This window comes from Eublepharis macularius, chromosome 4 (assembly GCF_028583425.1).
Source record: "Eublepharis macularius isolate TG4126 chromosome 4, MPM_Emac_v1.0, whole genome shotgun sequence".
Classification (NCBI taxonomy): Eukaryota; Metazoa; Chordata; class Lepidosauria; order Squamata; family Eublepharidae; genus Eublepharis; species Eublepharis macularius.
In genome coordinates this window covers 173,144,807-173,167,505 of record NC_072793.1, presented here as the reverse complement: position 1 = coordinate 173,167,505, position 22,699 = coordinate 173,144,807, and the positions used below count along the sequence as shown (strand labels likewise).

Genomic DNA, 22,699 nt, shown 5'->3' with positions numbered 1-22,699 from the left:
ATATCAAGCCTTGATGTGCATCAAAGAATAAACAATGTGCTGATATTGCCAATGTGTCAGGAGAGCTGGAGTTTAAGCAACAGCCTTATTTTACCCTGCGGATTGGACATAGGCGAAAAACCATACAAATGCTCTGAGTGTGGAAAGAGTTTCAGTCAGAGCTCTGGCCTCACTTCCCATCAAAGACTCCACACTGGTGAGAAACCATATAAATGTTCAGAATGCGGAAAGAGTTTCTGTTGGAGTTCACACTTAACTTACCATAAAAGAATTCACACTGGGGAAAAACCATATAAATGCTTAGCATGTGGAAAGAGCTTCCAGAGCAGCTCACATCTTACCTCCCATCAAAGAAGCCACAATGCAGAGAAACTTTATAAATGCAATGAACTTGGAAAGAACTTTAGTCAAAAAGAGCACCATTCTTTTCATCAAAGAATCCACAGTGGGGAGAAACCATAACAGTGCTATGAGTGTGGAAAGAGTTTCCGGAGCAGGTCAGACCTTGCTTCCCATCAAAGAATTCACACAGGGGAGAAACCCTATAAATGCCCAGAATGTGGAAAAACCTTTAGTCAGAAACAGAACCTCACTACCCATCAAAAAATCCATAGTGGAGAGAAACCATATAAATGTTCGGAGTGTGGGAAAAGCTTCAGTCATAGCTGCGGATTTACTTACCATCAAAGAATTCACACTGGGGAGAAACCATATAAATGCTCAGAGTGTGGAAAGAACTTCCAGAGCAGCTCAAACCTTACTTCCCATCAAAGAATCCACACTACAGAGAAACCATATAAATGCACTGAATGTGGAAAGAGCTTCATTCAAAAGGAGCACCTCACTACACATCAAAAAATCCACAAAAGGGACAAACTCTAGCAAAGAAATTGGGCTCAGCTTTAGATGCCTTTTTGAATGAGGGGGTTGTTCCTGCCACCTTAAAGCAATCTAGAGGGGTCCTGCTTTTACAAATGAACTTCATGGCTCTGATTTTTAGGCTAATATCTGGCTTTCTGTATTTGTGAAGGTGAATGACCTTGGCTTTTCCACTGCAGTATTTCTTATGACTTCCAAATAGCTTCAAAGCTGGTTTGTTTGTTTGTGTGTGTGTGTGTAATCAGAGGAATTTTTGACTGTGTATTTTAGCTCTGGTTTTAATGTTGTTTTAAAATGTTTTAATATGATTTTATTATGTATGTTTTTAATCTGTTAACCACCTTGGTTGCCCTTATGAGGGCAGAAAGGTGGGATATAAATTTTGTAAATAAATAAAGTTCATGAAAACCATCTACCATGGAAAGGACCGGAATAATTCCTCCCTTTATGTGAGTATTTTCCCTCCTTTATCCTCAGTATATTGTTATACTAAACAATCTCTTTTGTATCTCCTGTTTGAAAGAAAGAGAAACCTGGCATGAATATGGTGGGGGAAAATGCAACCTGAAAATCAGGAAATGAACTACATTAACTGCTGCATTGAAATTAGTCCCAAAATACCAAAGCTTGACATTAGGACACACTTTGAAAAGTCTTGGCAGACAACCCAATCTAGTGTCATAATATATTCTATGGATTGATCAGTAGTTAATATCAGTGAGAGGAGAAAAGTAATTCCCTTGACAGTTATTAGCAGAGAGAGGCTTCTCTGATGTGAAGTGGAACTGAGAATTGCTGCCAGGTGTACAAGAAAGGCAATGAGTCAGACATAGATCATAGATCCAGGAGTTAGCCGTGTTAGTCTGTAGTTGCAAAATAGTAAAAAGTCCAGTAGCACTTTTAAGACTAACCAACTTTATTGATCCGTTGACTAACCTGGGAAGAACAGCCATATGGGGGATGATGGAACTGTAGCAATACCATAGAGGATGCAGTGCCTGGGAGAGTCCCAATCTGTGCAGTCCCCCCCACCCCCAATTCTTGGCCCTTCCTATGCTCTGATACTCAGAAGGAAACTCCATCATATCCCCTCTGATCCTTTCCATGAAGACCAAGGAGCAGGGCGGATTCTGCAAGCAAAGACACCTCTTTCCAGAAAATAAAACATCACAATAAAACCTCTGAAGATGCCAGCCACAGCTGCTGGCGAAACGTCAGGAACTACAATGCCAAGACCACGGCAATACAGCCCGGAAAACCCACAACAACCATCACATCCTCTTCTTCCTTTTATTGAAAATATCCTGGGGAGGGGGGAATCTACAGATAACCCACACTATAGCCTGATTCTCTTTATCTGTGGCACGGCAACTGCCTTGACCATCCTGAAGTGAATGGCCAAGTTTTAAAGGCCTTAATTTATTTTCTGACGTTACGACTGCCAGAGATAGCCATGCATCTGACAAAGAGAACTGTGGTTCTCGAAAGCTTATGCTACAGTAAAGTTGGTTAGTCTTAAAGGTGCTACTGGACTCTTGACTATTTTGCTACTACAGACTAACATGGCTAACTCCTCTGGATCAGAGACAGCCATTACTTCCCATGCAAATAGTGGGGCTGGGGTTTTTCTGAAGACAGATCCTTTTATTCAGTTCAGGGTATTGGTTATCACTTACAAAGCTCTTCATGGCCTTGGTCTGGCATACCTACAGGACTGCCACCCTTGCTATGCTCCTCAATGGCAGCTTCGCTCTTCTGAACAGGGTGTCCTGCAGGTACCACCCTGCACATGGGCAAAATCAACAGCAGCTCCTTGCTTTCTGCAAATGATGCAAAACCGAAATATTCAAGAGGGTTTTTTACTCAGATAGGAAGGCTGTATTGTAGGGAGGGGATCTCAGATGATCCACTAATGAATTAGGAATCATAGACCTCACCACTATGTTGTATTGGACTCCTACTAACGCTATGTCTTTGTGAACTTGTATCTATTTACTCTATGGTATTGTTTATGGAAGTGTTCTTGATATTGACCGTACTAATTACACTGTGTAATCCGCCTTGAGTCTCAGTGAGAAAGGCGGACATAAATAAAGAGAATTATAAAAGGTATACTGGGACCTAACTCAGGATAAAATAGAGAACAATGTAAGGCTCTTTGGATCCCCACTGTAGAGAAAGGTATGGTTTAACCATTGTAGGAAAAATTAGATTTATAACAGTTTGCTAGGAAAGACTGAAAGCTCTTGTTGCTTCATCTGGTATTATTGCAACTCCTCTGACAGGAAGCAAGTTCCTCATTCAGTAGTATTCAAACTACCGTTAAACATGGCAAGTGGACATACCTCTGATCCGACATGACTTTGCTCTTGTGCAAAGGGAAGATTCTGCAAAGATTCTGTTGATTTAACTCAGGATTTCCTCTTCCAGCAGCTGCTTTAAATTCCTACCTATGCAGAGTTGTGAAATTATGCCTGTCTGTCGAATTGTCTTGCTGGAGATACTCATAAGTCTGAGGTGGGCATGGGAGATAACCAACAGAAAGAAGCACCAAGGAATGAGTGCCAGTAACCAGAAAGCAGTTCTCTGTTAAGGCTGTGCCTGCCCATGCTCTGAGGTGAAGTTTTGGAGGGAAAATTGTGAAGGGAATCTTGAGTTGTTTACATTGGTGGATGCTACTGTGCAAAATGTGCAATGTCGTGTTCTTTACGTTTCAGCCCATTTCTCTGGCGTAAGCATATGTGGCTAAATATGGGGGGATCTAGGCTCACAAAAAAAATTCTGAGGAGAAAGTTATAGCTGTGTTTTCATGCCAGGTCCAGTTACTCTAGAGGGCCAACAACAGAGCATAGTGGCTGAGACCTTCCTCTGCTGTTGCCTCCTGGCATGGATTCAGAGGCTGACCACATCTAAATATGGAGGTTGCTTTTAGCTAGTACCGACTGATAGACCTCTCTTCCATATGAATCTGTCTAACTCCTTTTTAAAGATGTCTGCCACTGTGGCTATTACTGCATCCTCTGGTAGTCAGTTCCACATTTTAATCACTAGTGTGAAGAAATACTTCCTTTTGTCTGCCTTGAATCTACTGCCTAACTACTTCTTCATGTGCCTTCAAGTTCTAGTAATTTGGGAGAGGGAGAAAAAGTTATCTCTGTCCACTCTCTACCCTGTGCATAATTTTATAAACCTTTATCACAACTCTACCAAGTCATCTCTTTTCTAAACTGAAAAGCCCCCAAACTCTTCATAGAGCTATCTGGAGCCATCATAGGGAGAAAATGCACTTCTGAAGAAATGGAAATGATGAAATTAGATTCCCTCCCCTACTCGACTCAATTGCAGTGATTAAAACATTTTTTCCTTAAGGTGAGGGATTATTCACCAGCTTTTAAAAAAGTGACAACCACTCATAATTTACTGATGTTTTCCTAGTAACAATGAAAAATGCAATTTATAAATTAATTTCATGGCCCAGAGTTCCTTTCTGTTTTCTGTGGATGTTCTTTCTAAGCTCAGTTAAATGACTTCTTAACAAAGGTCTACAATGCCACTGGACTCAAATTCTGCTGTAATGGATTCCACCAAAGGCAGGAAGTGTACTCAGTGAAAACAACTTTTGATTGGTGGTTATTTTGCTACCAGTCTCATTTCAGCAATAAGCCCGTTGGCTAGCCTTACTCTTACACTGTTCTCTCTCCATTGCAAATTGCTATTCTGGAAGCAAACAACAGAGGCATACTTCACAGGGCTGTTGTAAAAGTAAGGACATAACTAGTCTGCCTTGAGTATCAGTGAGAAAGGCAGACTATAAAGTAAGTAAATGAATGAATCTAAAAATTTTAGATCTGGTATGTCACTGTGTGAAAGAACAGATTCATAAGCCCTTGTTCCTTGAGGTCCCTGGGAGGTAAGAAAACCTCGCAGCCAATCCAAGTCTCTTGACAATACTGCTCCTTATCCTTCCAGGTAGGTACTAAAAACAAAACTAGATATCACCTGCTATCACCGGAAACTCTGGGAGCATCTAGTGCTAGATGGAGTTGTTCATCAAACTTACGGTGCCATCTGAAGTCTGTGCCTAATTCCCGTGCCTCCTGTTTGACTCCTACAAACTGGCATGGGGACCATCTATCACAAATTCACTCTTACAAACTGGCATGGAGACCATCTTATCACAACTTCACCCTTTCAAGCTATCTCCCTCAAGAGATGGCCAACTTACCCACTGCCTGGTCCTTGTTACCACACTTCTGATAGCAAGACTGAATAGGCTTCATGTTTTTCCAGAAATCGGGCTCCAAACATTCAAAATATAAGGAAGTTTAATTAATGAATAAAAAGAATACACACAGTTTGTCCAAGGATTCAGGCTGAGGCAAGGGTACACGTGAAAAAATGCAGCCCCCTTTCCTGACACTTGGTAGTTATCCTACACAATGTTTAATTAGCACAGGCTAGCGTTCCTTGATGTTGCAGATGTTTTAAGGTTTAGCATTACCTTAGTTCTGCTGCTTGGGACTTCTCCCCATTGTCTCTCACCACACGGACAAGATCAAAGCTGGATAAAAGCTCAGTCCTTTTGTGGCTTGTCACATCTAAGAAGAACAGAAAGGTGGAAGAGGGCTGCTTCTCTGTGGGAAGAGGATGTGTGATCTCCCCTTGGGAGAGTTCATCACCCCTGGGACCATTCGGATCATTTTACCTCAAGATGAAAAGGAACTTCTAGCCATTTGGTTGACTCCCTCTCTTACCCCTTTAAGTGTAACATTGTGTTTTAGCCTATATAAGCACCCTGTGCTTGAAGCTTGCTTGCTCAGCCTGAATCCCCCTCCTTCCTCCCTGCTTCAAGTTCAAAGCAAGGTTTCAACTTAGTCTCTCTCTACATGAGACATCTGGCATGTGAAGAACACATGTCAGGAAATGCAATATTAGCTGGAAAGTGTCATTTAAAAAGACTGAGACAGAGAGGTGAAATTGACAGAGACTTCAGGGAGGCGAATATGAAATTAACAAATCCTCTGAGGAGTGATCTCCGCCAGCTCTGTATTTTAAAACTAAGCTTCCCAGCTAACACTGCATCTCCCTACACTAGAGGAGCATGCACCAAGGCATCTTGTGTAGAGACTCTCAGAGAGCGCAGTCCCAAGGGCTGGAATATTGAAGCAAATACTGAAGCATTTCTCCATGCGCCTGTTTTCAGTGACTAGATACCTGATTGCATATAGTTTAAAAACAGAAGCGGCATATTTTCTATTCAAGATCCTAATTTTTAATAACAAATACAGAGACCAGTTTAAAAATGCAACAATGCCTCCAATTCTGCATTGAACATAAATGTTCCCTGGAATGATACACACCGACGCCATCTCTGCTGTTTAGTAAATATACCAAAACATACTATAAAAAGAAAAGAATATAAAAATAATGAAAAAACAGGAAAATTAAGATATAAAGCAGAGCAGGAAATAAGAGATAAGAAATTTAGGGTTTTTTTCTTTTCTTTTTGCTCTTTTAGGGCTCTTCTGCTTTTACTAAAGAACCTAATTTGAAAAGGCTATTGAATGCTGCCTCACATTTTAGCAGATCCTTCTAACAATAGATGGTCGTTTTTGCTTATGTGAGTTATACATTCGACCACAATTTTTCAATATCTTCAAAAGTTTCATACATCAGAGTATTATGTAAATATAATAATATTCGAGGCAGCTAGAAGTTGTGGAAAATGTTACAAGTTTAATATTTCAACTATACTTCTGATAAGGGTTGCCAACTGCCTGGAGGCTTAATGGGATGTTATTTACCCAGTGATATGCCTTACTTCCACACCATGAAAAGCCTCATCTGCCCATTTTGCATACTGAGCCTCTGTAAAAGGGACAGAGCCTGACCTGGATAGCCCAGGAGAACCTGATCTCATCAAATCTCAGAAGCTAAGCAGGGTCAGCCTTGGTTAGCAATTTGATGGGAGACCTCCAATGAAGACCAGGGTTGCAGAGGCAGGCAATGGCAAACCACCTCTGTTAGCCTCTTGCCATGAAAACCTCACCAGGGGTCGCCATAAGTCAGCTATGACTTGAAGGCAGGAATTCATTTCATTTCAAAAGGGACAGGGCATTTTTCTCCAGGCCAGTTGGCAACCCTACTTCTAATCTTTGTTGATGAATTAGGACTATGGTCATGAGCCTTTCATGCAGAAGAATGTTTTAATATTGCTCTTTCCCTCACTATCTTTACTTTGCATTTTCCAGGAAAAACAGCCTCCCTCTCTGAGTATATCTCCTTTCCTGTTGCAACTATAGACTGGCCAACTTTTTTTGATGTGCCAAACAAAAATCACAGATTCAGCAAAGTAAACACCACTAGTATACCAAAAAAGTCCACCCTGAAAATATATCGTACATTATGTTAAGTCTATTACATCAAAAACAGAGAGAGCATTTTATGGCACTCTAAGGGATAACAGATTCACAGTGCCATCCCAAGCAGTTACCCCATTTAAATTTTACTGATTTCACTATTTGCGATTTCACTGATTTCAAAGGGTGTAGCTACTTCGAACAGTACCACGCTTGTGAGAGAAGAAAGTATCATGGACTTTTGGCCCCACTCTTTAGAATATTTCTCTCTATGCCGCTGTGTGTACAAACACTCACACCTCTCTAAAAGCACCATTAATCTGATGAACTGAACTCTCTAGTTCATGAAAGCTTTTCCTGTAAGAAATCCATTCAGGAGCCACAGAACATTATCTTGTTTTGTTCATATCTCGCAGAAGGCAACACAAGGCTTTACAGGGGTTGCCACACAACCACAGAAAGCGTAACAAAAGATGTATGTTACAGACTCCCTATTTCAGCAGTACACTGGGAAACAAATAGCAGAAGCACAACCACAATTAATGTTCCTTTCAGTTCTCTTGAAAACGTTCCCCTGAATGGCTTGAAGTGGTTGCCTCCTTGGGTAGCTTAGAAAAATGTTTGACTTCTGGCAGGAATTTGAGCTGCTCAAGCACATTTGAGCTATTCTGAATTGATGCAGCTGAAATACTCAAAATTAATTTAGAAAAAATGCTCAGTGCCAAGACTGATACTCTCCCCCGCCCCCGCAACCAACACGTGCACTCTGCTGTAATCCTGAGGAGCCAAAAAACTGAAAGCCACCCATTTCATGTCTTAGCCCTTAAATCACGTGAAGTAAACATCTGAATTATCTGGTGAAATACCTAAATAATGCAAGTTAATCAGTACTAGAGATTGGCACAAACGGGGGAAAAAACAAACCGTGTGGTTCATGGTTCGTTGCATTTCATGAATCTGCTCCAGTTCATGAACTGGCTCATTTGGTTTGTGAAAATGTCACTTCCGGGTCAGCCGAAGGTCATTTCTGGGTCAGCAGGAGGTCTGCAGAAAGTCCATCCCCCCCATTGCCTAGGAAATTGATTGATCAGTGCCAGGCTGTCTGCAGTGACGAACCAGTGAACTGCCTAAAGTTTGCAGCAGTTCATCAGAAATGGGCTCCGATGAACCGCCGGTTCATAAACCACGAAACAGGCCAGTTCGTGCCAAACTTTGGTTCGTACTTCAGTTTGTGCCCATCTCTAATCAGTACTGGATCAATTTCAACCTGCGCTCATTCCCACCTGCTAAATTCAGAACCTGCTACTCAATGATCTGAAGATTTATTCAAAGCAGTGTCTGATATTATGATGACATGTATCTAGAAGCTCATCTAAGAATGTTTATACAATCAATGTCCTTCCACTTTAGATCTATAAAATCCATTAAGGTGTGTCATAAACACATGTTCTCCTGCATTGTCATTTGTATGCTGATATACATCACACATATTTAAAATCTGTTCTAGCTAGTATGATGGATTGTCCTGACTTGCTCAAAGTTTATAGACTGTTGAATGATTTCTTTCCTGATGTCACCGAGATAGTGGCTAAGTTTCTCCATGCTGCTTTGAAGTTGTGTCAAAGGTTATCGCAGAAATAAGTTATAATTGTATTTGTAATGCAGTAACTTTTTAATTTGTCTGTCCTATAATAACCTGAATTGCTGAAATATGCCAATAACTTGAACACAAAATAGGATTCCCTCCGCCCCCCGCCCCCAAGTCATCATGGCATACTTTGACTCCATATAAAGCTATACCAAAAATTTGAAGAGGCCACCATCCTGCAATGGGTTCAGAACTCTGGCAAGACAGATATGGGACCTGATCCTGTAAATCATGCAGAACTTGAAATAGCAATGCCTAAAATTAGCAACGCAAAAGCAGTGGAACAGATAAATACATTTGCCTACAAGTAAAGAAGAAACAGCTCAACAAGATTGCATGCGTTATGTGCTGTCAAGTTACTTCTGACTTCCAGCAACTCTATGAGTTAATTGACCTGCAAAACATCCTATCACTGACTGCCTTGCTTAGGTTTTGCAAACTGAAAGTTTTGGCTTCCTTTATGGAGTCAATCCACATCATAGCGTATCTTCCCCTTTTCCTACTGCTTTCAACTTTTCCTACCATTACTTTCTTTTCTAGTGAGTCTTACCTTCTCATTATATGACCAAAGTATAACATTGTTACATATGTATTAACACTCTCAAACAACTCCTCATAACAAGAGGAGGAGATTGAGATAAATAAGGAGAAGGTCCATGGCTCAGCAGTAGGGAAGCTGCTTGGCATGCAGAAGCTCCCAGATTCAATCCTTGTATCTCCAGTGAAAAGAATCCAGTTAAAAAAATACTGTAAAAGACATCTGAGATGCTGGAGAGCTGCTGCCAATCTGAGGAGACAATAGTGAACTTAATGGACCAATGGTTTGATTGAATATAAATTAGCTTCATGTGTTCAAAGAGAGAAAACTTGTCAGCACTTAACATCAGAGAAAGCAGCCAAAACACTCTAAATTCAGTTCTTTGTTTTAATCAACAGCGACGTTCCTCTGTGACAGTAATTCAGCTCAACCCAGATGGTCACATTCATGTTTACGCAATCTAATGATGTACCCTGGATGTTTAGGATCCCAAAAGTACCAAAACATGCTTCAATGGACCGCTGTCCAATCTTACTTTTTGTTTTATTTCATGACCATTCTACAGCACGTAACACGCTAGCCTCAGGGTCACACAGATCTCTTAGATGAAATGTTTCATGAAATATAAGAGATGAGTTTCCCAGACTACTTCATCCTTGTTTTCAGTGTCAGGATAGAAAAGGAGGAAGTACATGCAATCAGTGGCTTCCACAAAGCTTAATCCCAAATTCTGAAGCATAGAATTACAACCCCAATTAAGACCCTTGCTTTATTGCACTGTTTGTTAGTTTTCTCATGCTATTTAACTGCTTTGCCTCATGCTGCATAATCCACCTTGAGTCTCAACATGAGATGCATGCTGTAAATAAAATAATTAAGAGAAGATTATAATAATAATATTTGATTTATATAACACTCACTCAGAGCAGTTTACAAAGTATGTTACTGTTATCCCCACAACAACAACAATCACCCTGTGAAGTGGGTGGGGCTGACAGAGCTCCTAGAAGCTGTGACTGACCCAAGGTCACCCAGCTGGCTTCAAGTGGAGGGGAATCAAACCTGGTTCTCCAGGTTAGAGTCCTGCACTCTTAACCACTACACCAAACTGGCTCTCACACCAAACTGGCTTAAAGGCCATTGTCTAGGTTTTCAACTTACATACAAAAGGTTTTGTGGGAATACAGGCTAAGGGGAAAAAATCCTCCTTTGGTAAATATCCACATTTATTTCAAGCACAGTAGCTTTTCTGCACTTGAAACCTTCTAAGCATCTCTGAACCAAAAAAACAAAAAACTCTTCCCCTTAAGTTAGAGCGGAACTACAATTGACAAAGGCACAGGTTGGACACTTGTCAGCTTCCCTCAAGTTTTGATGGGAAATGTAGGCATCCTAGCCTTGCAGCTTGGCTCTCTGACTGCTGTCCAATGGACTTTTCAACTGTCACTTGTCCAACATTCCGCCAAGCTGCCTACATTTCCCATCAAAACTTGAGGGAAGCTGACAAATGTCCGACCTATGCCTTTTGTCACTTGTAGTTCCGCTCTTAGAAAAAGTGTTCCTCCCTCTTCACCTCTATCAATAATCCTCCCTTACTTTCTTCTTGTATTTGTTTTTAAACGAAAGCTAAGATTTTCAGGAAGCTACGTTCTGCTGCACTTTTTCTGGGTAACAGAATTGCAAGATCTTTAAACAAAGCATGGCTACCTTTACTTTTTCCATATTCCTCCTGGCCTGGAGAATCTTCTCCCTTGCAGGCCTTTGAAAATGGACCTGCTGCTTAGAGAATCCTCCCCTCCTCTGGCTCAGAGACCCCTGTCACCTCATCTCTGTCCACTTGGCCCACATTTCCTTTTGCATCTTCAAGATGTAGATGATTTGTCTCAATTTCCATTTTCCTCTTGTTGGAAGTTAACCAATAGCAAGTTTCTTGTGTTTAAATTACAAGAGCCTGACCTAGGTGGTTTGTAGAGTTAAGAATGGATTTAAGACATAGAGAGTTGAGAAAGAAAGAAAGAAAGAAAGAAAGAAAGAAAGAAAGAAAGAAAGAAAGAAAGAAAGAAAGAAAGAAAGAAAGAAAGAAAGAAAGAAAGAAAGAAAGAAAGAAAGAAAGAAAGAAAGAAAGCTTCCAAAGTAACTTGCACCAGTGACTTACAAAATAAGTTATATAGAATGGGCATATATATAAGGAACAAAGCAACTCTGCCCCATTTTTAAAAAGCTTTGCTGTGTGTAATATAGAAACGACAAGTCAAAACTACTGAAACTGGAATCCTAACAAAACCGATTGTGATTCCAAATGAAATACAAAATTCCTGATCAACTCAAACATTAGATGGGGGCCACCAGTACCCAACAAGATTTGAGCCCAGTGGATGGAGGTCACGAAAAACCCTCATGGTGAGAAGATGAAAGAAACGAATGCGGACAATATCAGTGCAGAAGAACGTCACCGCACACTGGTGCATAGAATCTCTCAGCAAGGCAACATATTGGCAAGGGATTGATTTGTCTGCTGTACATAAACTCTCTCTTAATGGAGCAGTATCCTGATAGCATGCTAGTAGATGGGAGACAAACAAGGAAACTTCCATGCCAGTGTTCCGATCTTGCCCCCTATCCCTAAATCTAGGTAAGAAGTGCAAAGCACTTTTTAAAAACACTATCAAATTACTAGTTCACACAACGTGTTTGGGGGTGAGGGGAGAAAGCAGTCATCTTTGTTGCTTGAGTTTTCCTCTACAATAGGCTAAGATAGCTATCTTCTAGAAAGTCAATAGATGCGGCTTTGCCTAGTACTGCACGTTTCTCCCCTGTGTGAATTCTTAGATGAGAGTTCAGATGTGTGCTCCGACTGAAACTCTTTCCACACTCCAGGCATTTAAATGGTCTCTCCCCAGTGTGGATTCTCCTATGCAAAGTAAGTGTTTCACTATGGCTGAAGCTTTTTCCACACTCCAAACATTTAAACGGTTTCTCCCCCGTGTGAGTTCTTTGATGTCTAAGTAGGTTTGCACTCCGACTGAAGCTTTTCCCGCAGTCTAAGCATATGAATGGTTTTTCCCCTGTGTGCAGTCGCTGATGAGAAGTGAGGTTTGTGCTCCGACTGAAACTCTTCCCACATTCCAGGCATATAAATGGTTTTTCCCCCGTGTGCAGTCTCTGATGACTAGTGAGGCGTGCAGAACAAACAAAACTCTTTCCACACTCCAAACATATGTAAGGTTTCTTCCCAGTGTGAACACTTTGATGTAAGGTCAGACTTGTGTTCACACTGAAGCTCATTCCACACTCAAGACATATATATGGTTTTTCCCCTGTGTGAATTCTTTGGTGATAAGTAAGGTTTGCGCTTCGACTGAAACTCTTTCCACACTCAGAGCACGTATATGGTTTCTCTCCTGTGTGGATTTTTTGATGCGAAGCTAAATGTGTGCTCCGATTGAAGCCTTTCCCACATTCTGAGCACTGATACGGTTTTTCCCCTGCATGAATTCTTTCATGGGAAGTTAGATCTGTTTTCTGTTTGAAGCCTTTTCCACACACTGAGCATTTATATGGTTTTTCCCCTGAGTGGACTCTCTGATGGGAAGTAAGGGTTGTTCTCTGACTGAAGTTCTTCCCGCACTCCAAACAGGCAAATGGTTTCTCTCCTGTGTGAATTCTCAGATGAGATATAAGGTTATGACTCCAATTGAAGCTTTTCCCACATACAGAGCATATATATGGTTTCTCCCCCGTATGGATTCTGAGGTGTCTAGTAAGTCTTTCTTTCCAACGGAAACTCTTTCCACACTCTGAGCATTTATATGGTTTCTCCCCTGTGTGGATTCTATAATGCCTAGTAAGTTTCTCTCTCCGACTAAAGCTCTTTCCACACTCCAGGCATGAGTATGGTTTCTCCCCTGTGTGGATTCTCCGATGAGACATGAGACTGTAGTTCCAGATAAAGGTTTTCCCACATTCTGGGCATTTATATGGTTTCTCCCCTGCATGGATTTTCCAATGAGAACTTAGACTGGATTTCCAACTGAAGCTTTTCCCACACACAGGGCACTGCCTCCTTTTCTTCCCTTGGTCCACTGTTTCTTGAATTGCGATGTCACAGAAGCTGTCACCCTGAGAAGCAGATAATCCATTCACCCTTTCCTGCTCTGCTTGCATTCCCACTCCCTGCTCCTCCCATCTAGTTTCTTCCAATGATGCCCAACTTGGCTCGCCCTGGCTGTCCCAAACAGCACCTGCTAGGATAAAGAGAAGAAAGAAACATGAGCATCATTCATGTGGCAAGATGGAAGTTTTAGAGCGGGCTGGCCTACTTCGAATTTGGTGGGGGGATACTTTGTACATTCACAACATTAAAAAAACACAGGACCACTGGGAGGAGAAAGTATCTAGCTCAGCCCTTTTTGTCGAGGGAAGGATTTTGTGTTCTCTCGCTCTTTTACATAAAAGGGAGCATACAAAACTCAGATCCTTCCCCTGCAGTCTAAAGCAATGTCATCTATTCCAAGATCTGTCCCCACCTTGCCTCTAGATTTCTAGATCTGGCCAAAGTCTCCATTTCCCAGACAGTCCCAACCAAAATAGATAGGAGAGTACCTCTTCGGCCAAGTTCAGAATAAGAAAAGGCATGGCCGTGAAGTATGTAACTCACGAGGCCTCAAGAGGTTAGGAGGAGCTAAATAAATTATATCAGTGCCATCTAAAGGTCATATTTGAATATCCAGGATCTCTAAAATAATTTTGTAAAAACACCACTGATGTTATGTTATTATTGTTTTACAATAGTCTGTAAGCTTCCTCAAGTGCCTTGGGCAAAGAAAACATAATAGGAGTTATTAACATAAATAAATTAATCCACCAGTCTGCTGAAGAAATCTCAGAAATCTGAGGCAATAAATGGAGTCTCCAAAACTCAGCACCTACCAGCTTTTTTCTCCCCTTTGCTGAAGCCCTGGGCAAGTGGCTCGCCTCCTTCCTCCTCTCTTCCACCTTCTTCTAGCCAGGAGATGAGGTCAGGTTTGGGAATCATAAGATTTCCTGCAAGGGCTAGGGAGAGAGAGAATCAAAGCTGCATGAGTTACCTCCACCTTTGGCAGCCCCTCAAACACTCCCAGAGTGGCTGTCCCACCCTTTCCCCACCCCCCTCAAATAGCAGAAGAAAGGACCATGAGAGCTTTGTATTTAACTCCTGCAAAGGGAAGTAGCAAGAGGGAGGGAGGGAGAGAGAGAAAGAATGTGACCTCAAGTCATAGCTGACTTATGGTGACCCCTGGTGGGGGTTTTGTGGCAAGATACTAACAAAGATGTTTTGCCATTGCCTGCCTCTGCAACCCTGGTCTCCGTTGGAGGTCTCCCATCCAATTACTAACCAAGGCTGACCCTGCATAGCTTCTGAGATGTGAAGAGATCAAGGTCACCTGGGCTATCCAGGTCAGGGCTAGGAAGTAGGGGAGCAGAGATTAAATCAGGAAACTGCAGATATTTGTCTGCTGTTCACTTGCAATGGAGACATACTAATCTGGAGACCTCTGACTGTCAGTCAATAATAATAACATTCGATTTATATACCACACTTCAGGACAACTTCATGCCCACTAAGAGCGATTTACAAAGTATGTCATTATTATCCCCACAACAACAAACACCCTGTGAGGTGGGTGGGGCTGAGAGAGCTCCAGAGAGCCATGACTAGCCCAAGGTCACCCAGCTGGCTTCAAGTGGAGGCGTGAGGAATCAAACCCGGCTCTCCAGATTAGAGTCCCACGCTCTTAACCACTACACCAAACTGGCTCTAGTTGTGGCTTTGATACCTTTCTTGCCTTTTGAGTTCTTCTGCTTCCCATTCCTTGACAGCACCAAGAAACATTTTTATTTTACTGTGAATCCCCTGAGTATCAAAGCTAGAAGGCCACTGAAAGAGTGGAATACACTTATTGGGTCAGGTCCGAATATATGAAGTGGGCTCTGAATAATGAGAATAAGAAAAAACAGAGCGTAGGAGAGCCTTGGGTCAGCCACTCCTCTCAGCCCCAGCTCCTCAGCTCCACTGTGGGGATAATAATAATAATACCAACTTTTTCACTACTCTGGGTGAGACACTACTCTGTCTAGAAGAGTGGTATATAAAAGCAGTTATTTATTATTCACAAGACGCAAACATTTGGCTGGAGCATTCATTTCATTGTTTATTTGTTTAGAAAATGTATGAGCTGCCTTTCCAGAAACTTGCTTTTATGTGCTCATCTTCCTGTAAATAAATTATTTCAAACAGGCCTCTCTTGAATCCAGTCCTTTAACTGACAGAATATGCATTTGAACAGGAACAGCTCCCCTTCTTGCTAGCAAGATTAAATGGGAAATAGTCCAGATAACCATATCTCCTTTTGTTAAGAAGGGCTCTTGTGTCTGCACTGGGGCTATATGCAACAGGCACAAACAGAAATGCAGGCTAGAGACATTGTTGTGGAAAAGAACACATCATGGTTTGTAGCAGCCTCTTAAATTCAGTCCCTTCCAAGATGAAAGTTTCCTCTGAGACCCCATCCCTGTCTGGGATCTCCTGTTAAACTCTGAAACAAGGCTAATAGGTGAGATTGCCAAAAACAAAAAACTGGATCTTGCCCAGTTAAGGAAATAAAATTAAGACAAGCTGAGCAGGGGTACCCAGGCCTTCTACTGTCTTCTCAGGAATGTGCTTACCTTCAGCAAAGGGAATAAAAAGGGAGTCAAGGCGTTTGGACATCTGATCATATTAAAGGCAAAAGGATCCTTACCCAGAGAGGCCACATTCTCATAATTCTCCCACATGACTTCCTTGTACAAAGCTCTTTGGTCTGGATCCAGCAGGGCCCACTCCTCCTTTGTGAAGCACACGGCCACTTCCTCAAACGACACCAGGCCCTGAACGAAGAAGGAAAACATTCCCTTGTTGACTGAAAATCCTAGAGAGGGTGCAGAAATTCACTAACCACCTGAAGGGAAGGTCGGCAGGAATAAGGAGGCATTTTCCTCAAACACTCCAGGTAAGGAACTGAAAGAGATCTGTGCCTTCTCCCTGCTGCTTTGTATAACGCAAGTGGAGAGGGACAATTGAGAAACCACCCTCTCTGCAGCGTAAAACTGACTGAAAACCTACAGGGGTAAGTCGGTAGTGCTTAGCCTGTAAAGTTGACTGCTGAGATTCAGGACTCAAATAAACAGGACATTACTCTTTTGCATACACAGAAAGGAATGCTGATAACTCTACCTTGCCATGTTTCCTTCAAAAAGACAAGAGAATTTAACTTCTGGAGGACAAAATTCATCTTCACAACATCTTGCGAGGGAGGGTAAGCTAACTCAATGCTACTGGCACTCAACAGCCTAGCTCAGTAGGGACTGGAATAATGATATAACAATAACAACAGTGTGCTTACGTACCACCTTCTGGACAAATTAGTGCCACGCTCAGAGTGGTGAACAAAATCAGTCTTATTATCATACCCACAATGCAGCTGGGGAGCTGGGGCTGAGAGCTTACCCAAGGCTGTCTGCTGAACTCATGGCAGGAGTGGGATCTGAACCACCAGGGTGCTGACTCATAGCTCAGCCATTTAACTGCTATACAACAGCAGCCAGATCCTTTTACTTCAAGCATAACCCCTTACATCTTATGCCACACCAGCTTTCACATTTGTTTAGTTTTACACACAAAGCCTGCTGTACACTTATAGTGCGTGATGCCAGAACAAATAAATAAGTTCTCCAGAACCCAAAAGTCAGCAGCACCCAAAATGCCTCCTGAACAGGCTACCCGAGGATTCTCTCCCACCGGATCCGGCTGCGTAGTGGCTGGTTGTGCTCCACCACAAAGAGTAGGTGACTCAGAAAGCAGCGTCTTTTTGACATCTGGGAGAGAAAAAGAGAAGCAGTGTCAACTCTTTCCAATGCAAGGCCAGGGGATATTTAAAAAACAGCAATATATTTTCTAGGCAAAACTGATCCTGGCAGCATCGCTGTGATTCAAGCACAAGGTGTCCTTACCCGGTGTGGTATCAAGAATCAGACCCTCAGGTGCGATGCTGCTGACCAGAGAACTCCGACAGGCTTTAGATGGAGTCTTTTCTACCATGAGGGAATCGGGAACCACATCTGTGAACATCCCATGTATCTGAAATGGCTGTGAGGACCACGCATGGAACAAGGAGAAAAGGAACAAAGTGGGTTAAAGGAGAGATTCTGTCCCTTGGTCTAACACATGTTTATCCCACCTTTGCTCCCAGGAGGTCAGAACACACCCTTCCTCTATTTCATCCTCACAACAACCCTGTGAGGTAGGTTAGGCTGAGAGAGCATGGCTGCCTAAGGGTTGCCCCATTTGGGTAGGGAACCCACATCCTTGTCCAGTGCTCTATGCTCCACCTCCCCCAAACCCCCAACCACAATCAGAATCAATCAGATGAGGACAGTGAACTCAGAAGAACACCCAAAAAGTGGGGCTCTGCTCTTGAGCTGGGGGAAGAGGCTAAAGGGAGTATCAATGCACATCTGCACATCACTAGGCGGAGATGCTTCAAGGACAGACTCCCACCTGCACTCCTGCGGAACTACCCGCACCATGCGCTCTCACCTGCTGCTCATCCACTGCCTGGCTCAGGAGGAAACTGTCCACCCGGGGATGGACAGTCTCCGGCCCGCCTTCTCTAAGCCTGCTCTCCATCTTCGCGGGCAGGATGCGCTCCATCTGCTAGGGAGGAGAACCAGAGCTGCTTCAGCCAGCGGTGCTCAGGTTGCAGAACCCAGCCGGGGAAACGATGTCCGCAATTCACAGGAAGGGGACCAGTTTGCACGGGGGACGTGCGCGGAATCCCCTTAAGCCCCGAGCGCGCAACGCCTCCAAGAGCGCAGCCGCTTTGGGAGGAGCGCAATTGAACCCGGATCGCGTCCGTTGCAACGCAAAGCGCTTTTGTGCGCTCATCTAAAAAGAGCCATTCTTTCTCCTCCAAGGCAGGGCGGGCCGTCGGACTTTCCCCCTTCCCTAGGAAGGCGCCTCCGCTTTTCCTGTCTCTCTGGGGGCCGGAGCTTTCCTGCCTTGCAGTTAACCATGAGCGCACCAACAGGCGTCGTCCGCAGACCCTTGGAGGCGGCTGAAGCTTGCCGCGAACTGCGTGGCAACGGGACGCTCGCTGGCGCTCAGCCCGCTTGCTGATCCCCCCCCCCCCTTTCCCCGGGCAGCCTTAGGAGGACGCTGGCCCTGCGGAGAAACGGCGGCTTTCAGCGCCGAGCACAGCCCGGTATTTTCGCCCTGAGATTTACAATGGGGCTTGCTCCCGTGTAAGCGCGCCTTGGGATGCCCCCGCCGTGGTCAAGCTGCCGGCGTCCAGGCGTGCGTTATAGGGGAATTCAATAGCAGCTTGTCCCGATACCCGATTTCAGTAATCCATGCAAAGGTCAGCAAATAGTTAAATCAGCGGAACTTTGCTTCCTAGAGAGGGTGCAAGGGGGATGTCTAATGGGTGCAGCTTCCTGGCTCACATTTCTCCCATCCCCCCCCCCCATCTGCAAAATAGGCTTTTTGAATTCCTTTTAGAAGTCGTAGTTTGGAGCTTGCAGTAACCAGCGCGTTGAAGGTGCATTTGGGGCGTGATTTTTAAAATCCTTTCGGAAGATTCATTTCCAGCATTGTGCAGGGGTGCCAAGACCACGGCAATACAGCCCGGAAAACCCACAACAGCCATCGTTCTCCGGCCGTGAAAGCCTTCGACAATACATTGTGCAGGGGGTTAGACTAGATGACCCCGGATGACCCTTCCAACCCTATGATTCTATGGTTCTAAGAACGGATAGTTGAAGCAGATGGCTAGTGGAGTTTAGAGGGGGCTGGTAAGAGTCAGTGAGAGACCCACAAGCCTATACCACCACTACAGTTGCCCACTTCCAGCTGGTACCCGGCCTGCCGGAGTGCCCCTGCCTCCCAATAAGTTTCTCTGCTGGTCTCCAAACTCAGGATCCAATTAAGCATGTACTGCATGGATTCTCCTTCTGAAGAACCTCTGAATCTGCCTTATACTACATTAAAGGGAGAGCTAGTGTGGTATCATGGTCATGGTGTTGGACTAGGATGTGCAACACCCCAGTTTGAATCCCACGCCCTTCTGTTGTGGAACCTCGCTGGGTGACCTTGGCTAGTCACAAACTCTTTGCTTAATCTACTTCACAGGGTTGTTGTGAAAACAAAACTGAGGAGAAGAAAATTATCTAGACCATTTTACAGAGAAAGACGGAGAATAAATGAAGTAGTTAAATCAGGCCCAAGAAGGTCAGCATCGTTGATTCTTACTGGCAGTGGCTCTCCAGGGTCTTGGGGGGCGGTCCTTCACAGGATTTTCCTGGGTTCTTTTCCTTCCCAAGTGGCCAATATGATAGGAAGCATTTCTGATGCAGTGTCCAAAGTCACTCACTTCTCAAACGGATCAGTGCGTCTACCTAGAGCGAAGCTTCCAGTTTCCCCAGTAGAATTGTCCACTTCTGGACCTCTTCAAGTATCTGAAGGGTTGAAAATGACATGGTGCAGCCCTCTGCTTCAGTAAGTCTTCAGTCTAATTCCCCAGGAACATGGGGGACAGCACCCCCCCAAAAAAAACTAGTAGAGGTATATATTGCCTCCAAACAAGGAGGAAGGTTCTGTACAGCCACTGTGCCTAATAGACCTTCCCGCCATACAATTTCCAATACTTTTTCAAAGTCTCTTACAGCTAGTGTCCTTAATTATATCATGTGGCAGGGAGTTCCATGAGTTATTTATGCATTCTGTGCACAAGTATGTTCTTTTGTCCCCGCCCCCCAATTCTAATGTGTCGCGCCATCTGGATGTCAGTTCTTTAAGACATTTGGTTCCCCCCCACCTTAACTGGGATTTGCCAGGTGTAAACATCTCAGCGTCCATGTTGCATTCTCTCCTGCAAGGCAGTGTAAGAACTGAAGGACTTGTATGCTGTCCCTTTTTCCTGGTCTCTGGTTACAGAGGGGACTTATAGAGGAAGACACACTATAACTGCTCTATCTGATGCTATCCCTTGTATGTGTGGACTCATACTATCAAGAAACTTACTTCCTCTTCTTCATCTCCCTAGCTTGCATACAGACACACACTCCACCTATGCTGTCCCTTTTTCTGAGGAAGGCACTGAAACGCATGATATAACCGGATGTGCGTAGGTCTTGTGTTAACAGCATTACAGAAGATGAAAGACTGAAACAGTGGGAAGAAAGTTTCCTGTATATTGAGAATGACTTTCATTTGATTGTATATCTGCCTGTACACGCCACACTTTAATTTGTTAAGCATTGTAAGAACAAACTTTGCATTATTTGCCAGTTTCACAGCATGGTGTTCATTGGTTTTTTCTCAATTAAAAAGAGTGGGCATTAGCAGAAAAATGTTTCTCTAGCTGTTAGAATGGACCAATGACGATCTGTTCACTTAACTTTTCCTGTTATCTTTAATGATTTATATAGGTTATCCTGCAGCTGGACATAGTGTGACTTTTTGGCAAAGTAGAATGTCACATGATTGAAAGTCCGAATAATTTAACAAAATCTAAAACCAATCATGAAATCTCATGAAGAAGTAAGTGAGAACATTATAATTATTTGTGTGCTGATTGAAAATTCAATGATTTCATGGTAATGAAATGCATGAAATACCCATTTGCAGTATCTGACCTGTAAAAAGAATGCAAAGAACATTATTGTTAAGGCGGCAAGTTGGTCTGACATCTACCTGCTTGTCTTCCAAGGATGGTGTTTGTCCCCTTAAGACTTCGACCTGGCATCTCTGCAAGAGAAGAAAAGAACAGTTATTCCTAATTTGGACTAATGGCCATACGCATGCATCCATGAATGTGTTTTGATACTGTGTTTATATTATTTATTATGCGGACTGGATGTATTGGAGGATATTGTATACGGATATATTTATATTTATAGTACCCAGTTTCCTGGGGGTAAAGTGTAGATGAGTGGAGAAGGCAATGGCAAACCTCCCCATAAAAAGTCTACCAAGAAAACCGTCGTGATGCGACATCCCCCCCCATGGGTCCTGCAACACCCCAGCAATGCATGCAGCCTCGTTCCTAACCGATCTGGTACTGCAAATATTGCTGACATTGGAGCAGAACGTTGCAGAAAGATGCCAGAACTGCCCAGAACTGAATGGGGGGTGGGGGTTGAAGAGGATACCCCAGAGAGACCTTTATGGACCTCAGGGGGAGCTTGAAGACCCCCATGCTCAAGAGGGACGCTGAGGCACGAGAAACTGGCACTGCGCTGCCCATTGTGTGGAGCTGATTTCCTGTCAAAAACCTCTCATAGTGTGCATGAAAGATGTTGTGTCAAAGCAAATTGGAATAGACATTTCCCCCCCCCCCCCCCCAGAGAGGCTCTTTTCTTTTTATCTCCTTGTTTTTTTTTTACTAGGGGAGATCTCTCCAAGAGTTAAAGGAACAAGAGTCCGCAAGCCTAGAGGGACCCATGGCGGGCTGGGGTGGGGTTGGGAAAGTCATTTCCTGTCCTCCCCCCTCTCCCTTGCAGGATTTCCTTCTTTGTTTCTCAGGCTGCAGCGGGGATGGGTGGGCGGGAATTGGGTGAGCTCAAGGGACCTTGGAGGGGCAGATTGGGGGGGGGGGTTTCAATGCAAGACCCAAAGCAGGGGGGCTGGCAATGGGGGAGACTGTGAAGAATGCAAAGCTGTGTTAGTCTGTTGCAGCAGAATAAACCAAAAGTCCCCTGGCACAATGAAGGCCGAAGGCAGCTGGGTGAACTTGGGGTAGTCACTGCTCTCTGGAGCTCTCTCAGCCCCACCCACCTCACAGGGTGTTTTGTTGTGGGGATAATGAGGACATACTTCGTAAACTGCTCTGAGTGGGCATTAAGTTGTTCTGAAGGGCGGTATATAAACTGAGTGTAATTATTATTATTTATTTCAATATGAGCCTTAGTGAGGCACTGGCCACTTCCTCAGATATGTATAAAGAAGTCCCTGCAGTGGACTTAAGTCCAGGATCTGAACTCAGTACCTTTGGAGGTTGGATGAGGTTTAAGTGGCTTCAGGTTCCATAGAGGCCCATTTTGGACGAAGATGAAGTTGGTTATTTATTCCCAGTTCCTTATTCGCACTTCCTTATTCCTTATTCGTTATTCGCAAAGCCAAAGAAAAATATTGTGGGAAAACTGAAAAGCTCTACACTCCAAAATGAAGTTTGCAGGGGCACATATTATACACCTTCATAT

The 22,699-nt window shown here is 43.5% G+C and overlaps 1 protein-coding gene and 1 pseudogene across 1 annotated transcript; one reads left to right on the top strand and one right to left on the bottom strand.

The window, feature by feature from the left end:
- The first annotated feature begins 51 nt into the window (after positions 1 to 51).
- The window catches only part of LOC129327048 (zinc finger protein 208-like), a 114,371-nt pseudogene continuing 91,723 nt past the window's right edge, over positions 52 to 22,699 (top strand).
- On the bottom strand, positions 9,799 to 18,378 carry LOC129327064 (zinc finger protein 883-like). The gene is made up of 6 exons (XM_054975486.1): positions 18,039 to 18,378; positions 17,453 to 17,588; positions 17,223 to 17,317; positions 16,204 to 16,330; positions 14,354 to 14,476; positions 9,799 to 13,668 (listed from the first exon to the last, which is right to left on the bottom strand). Exons 1-6 carry the CDS (start codon positions 18,150 to 18,152, stop codon positions 12,164 to 12,166), a joined length of 2,100 nt encoding a protein of 699 aa, XP_054831461.1. The 5' UTR covers positions 18,153 to 18,378; the 3' UTR covers positions 9,799 to 12,163.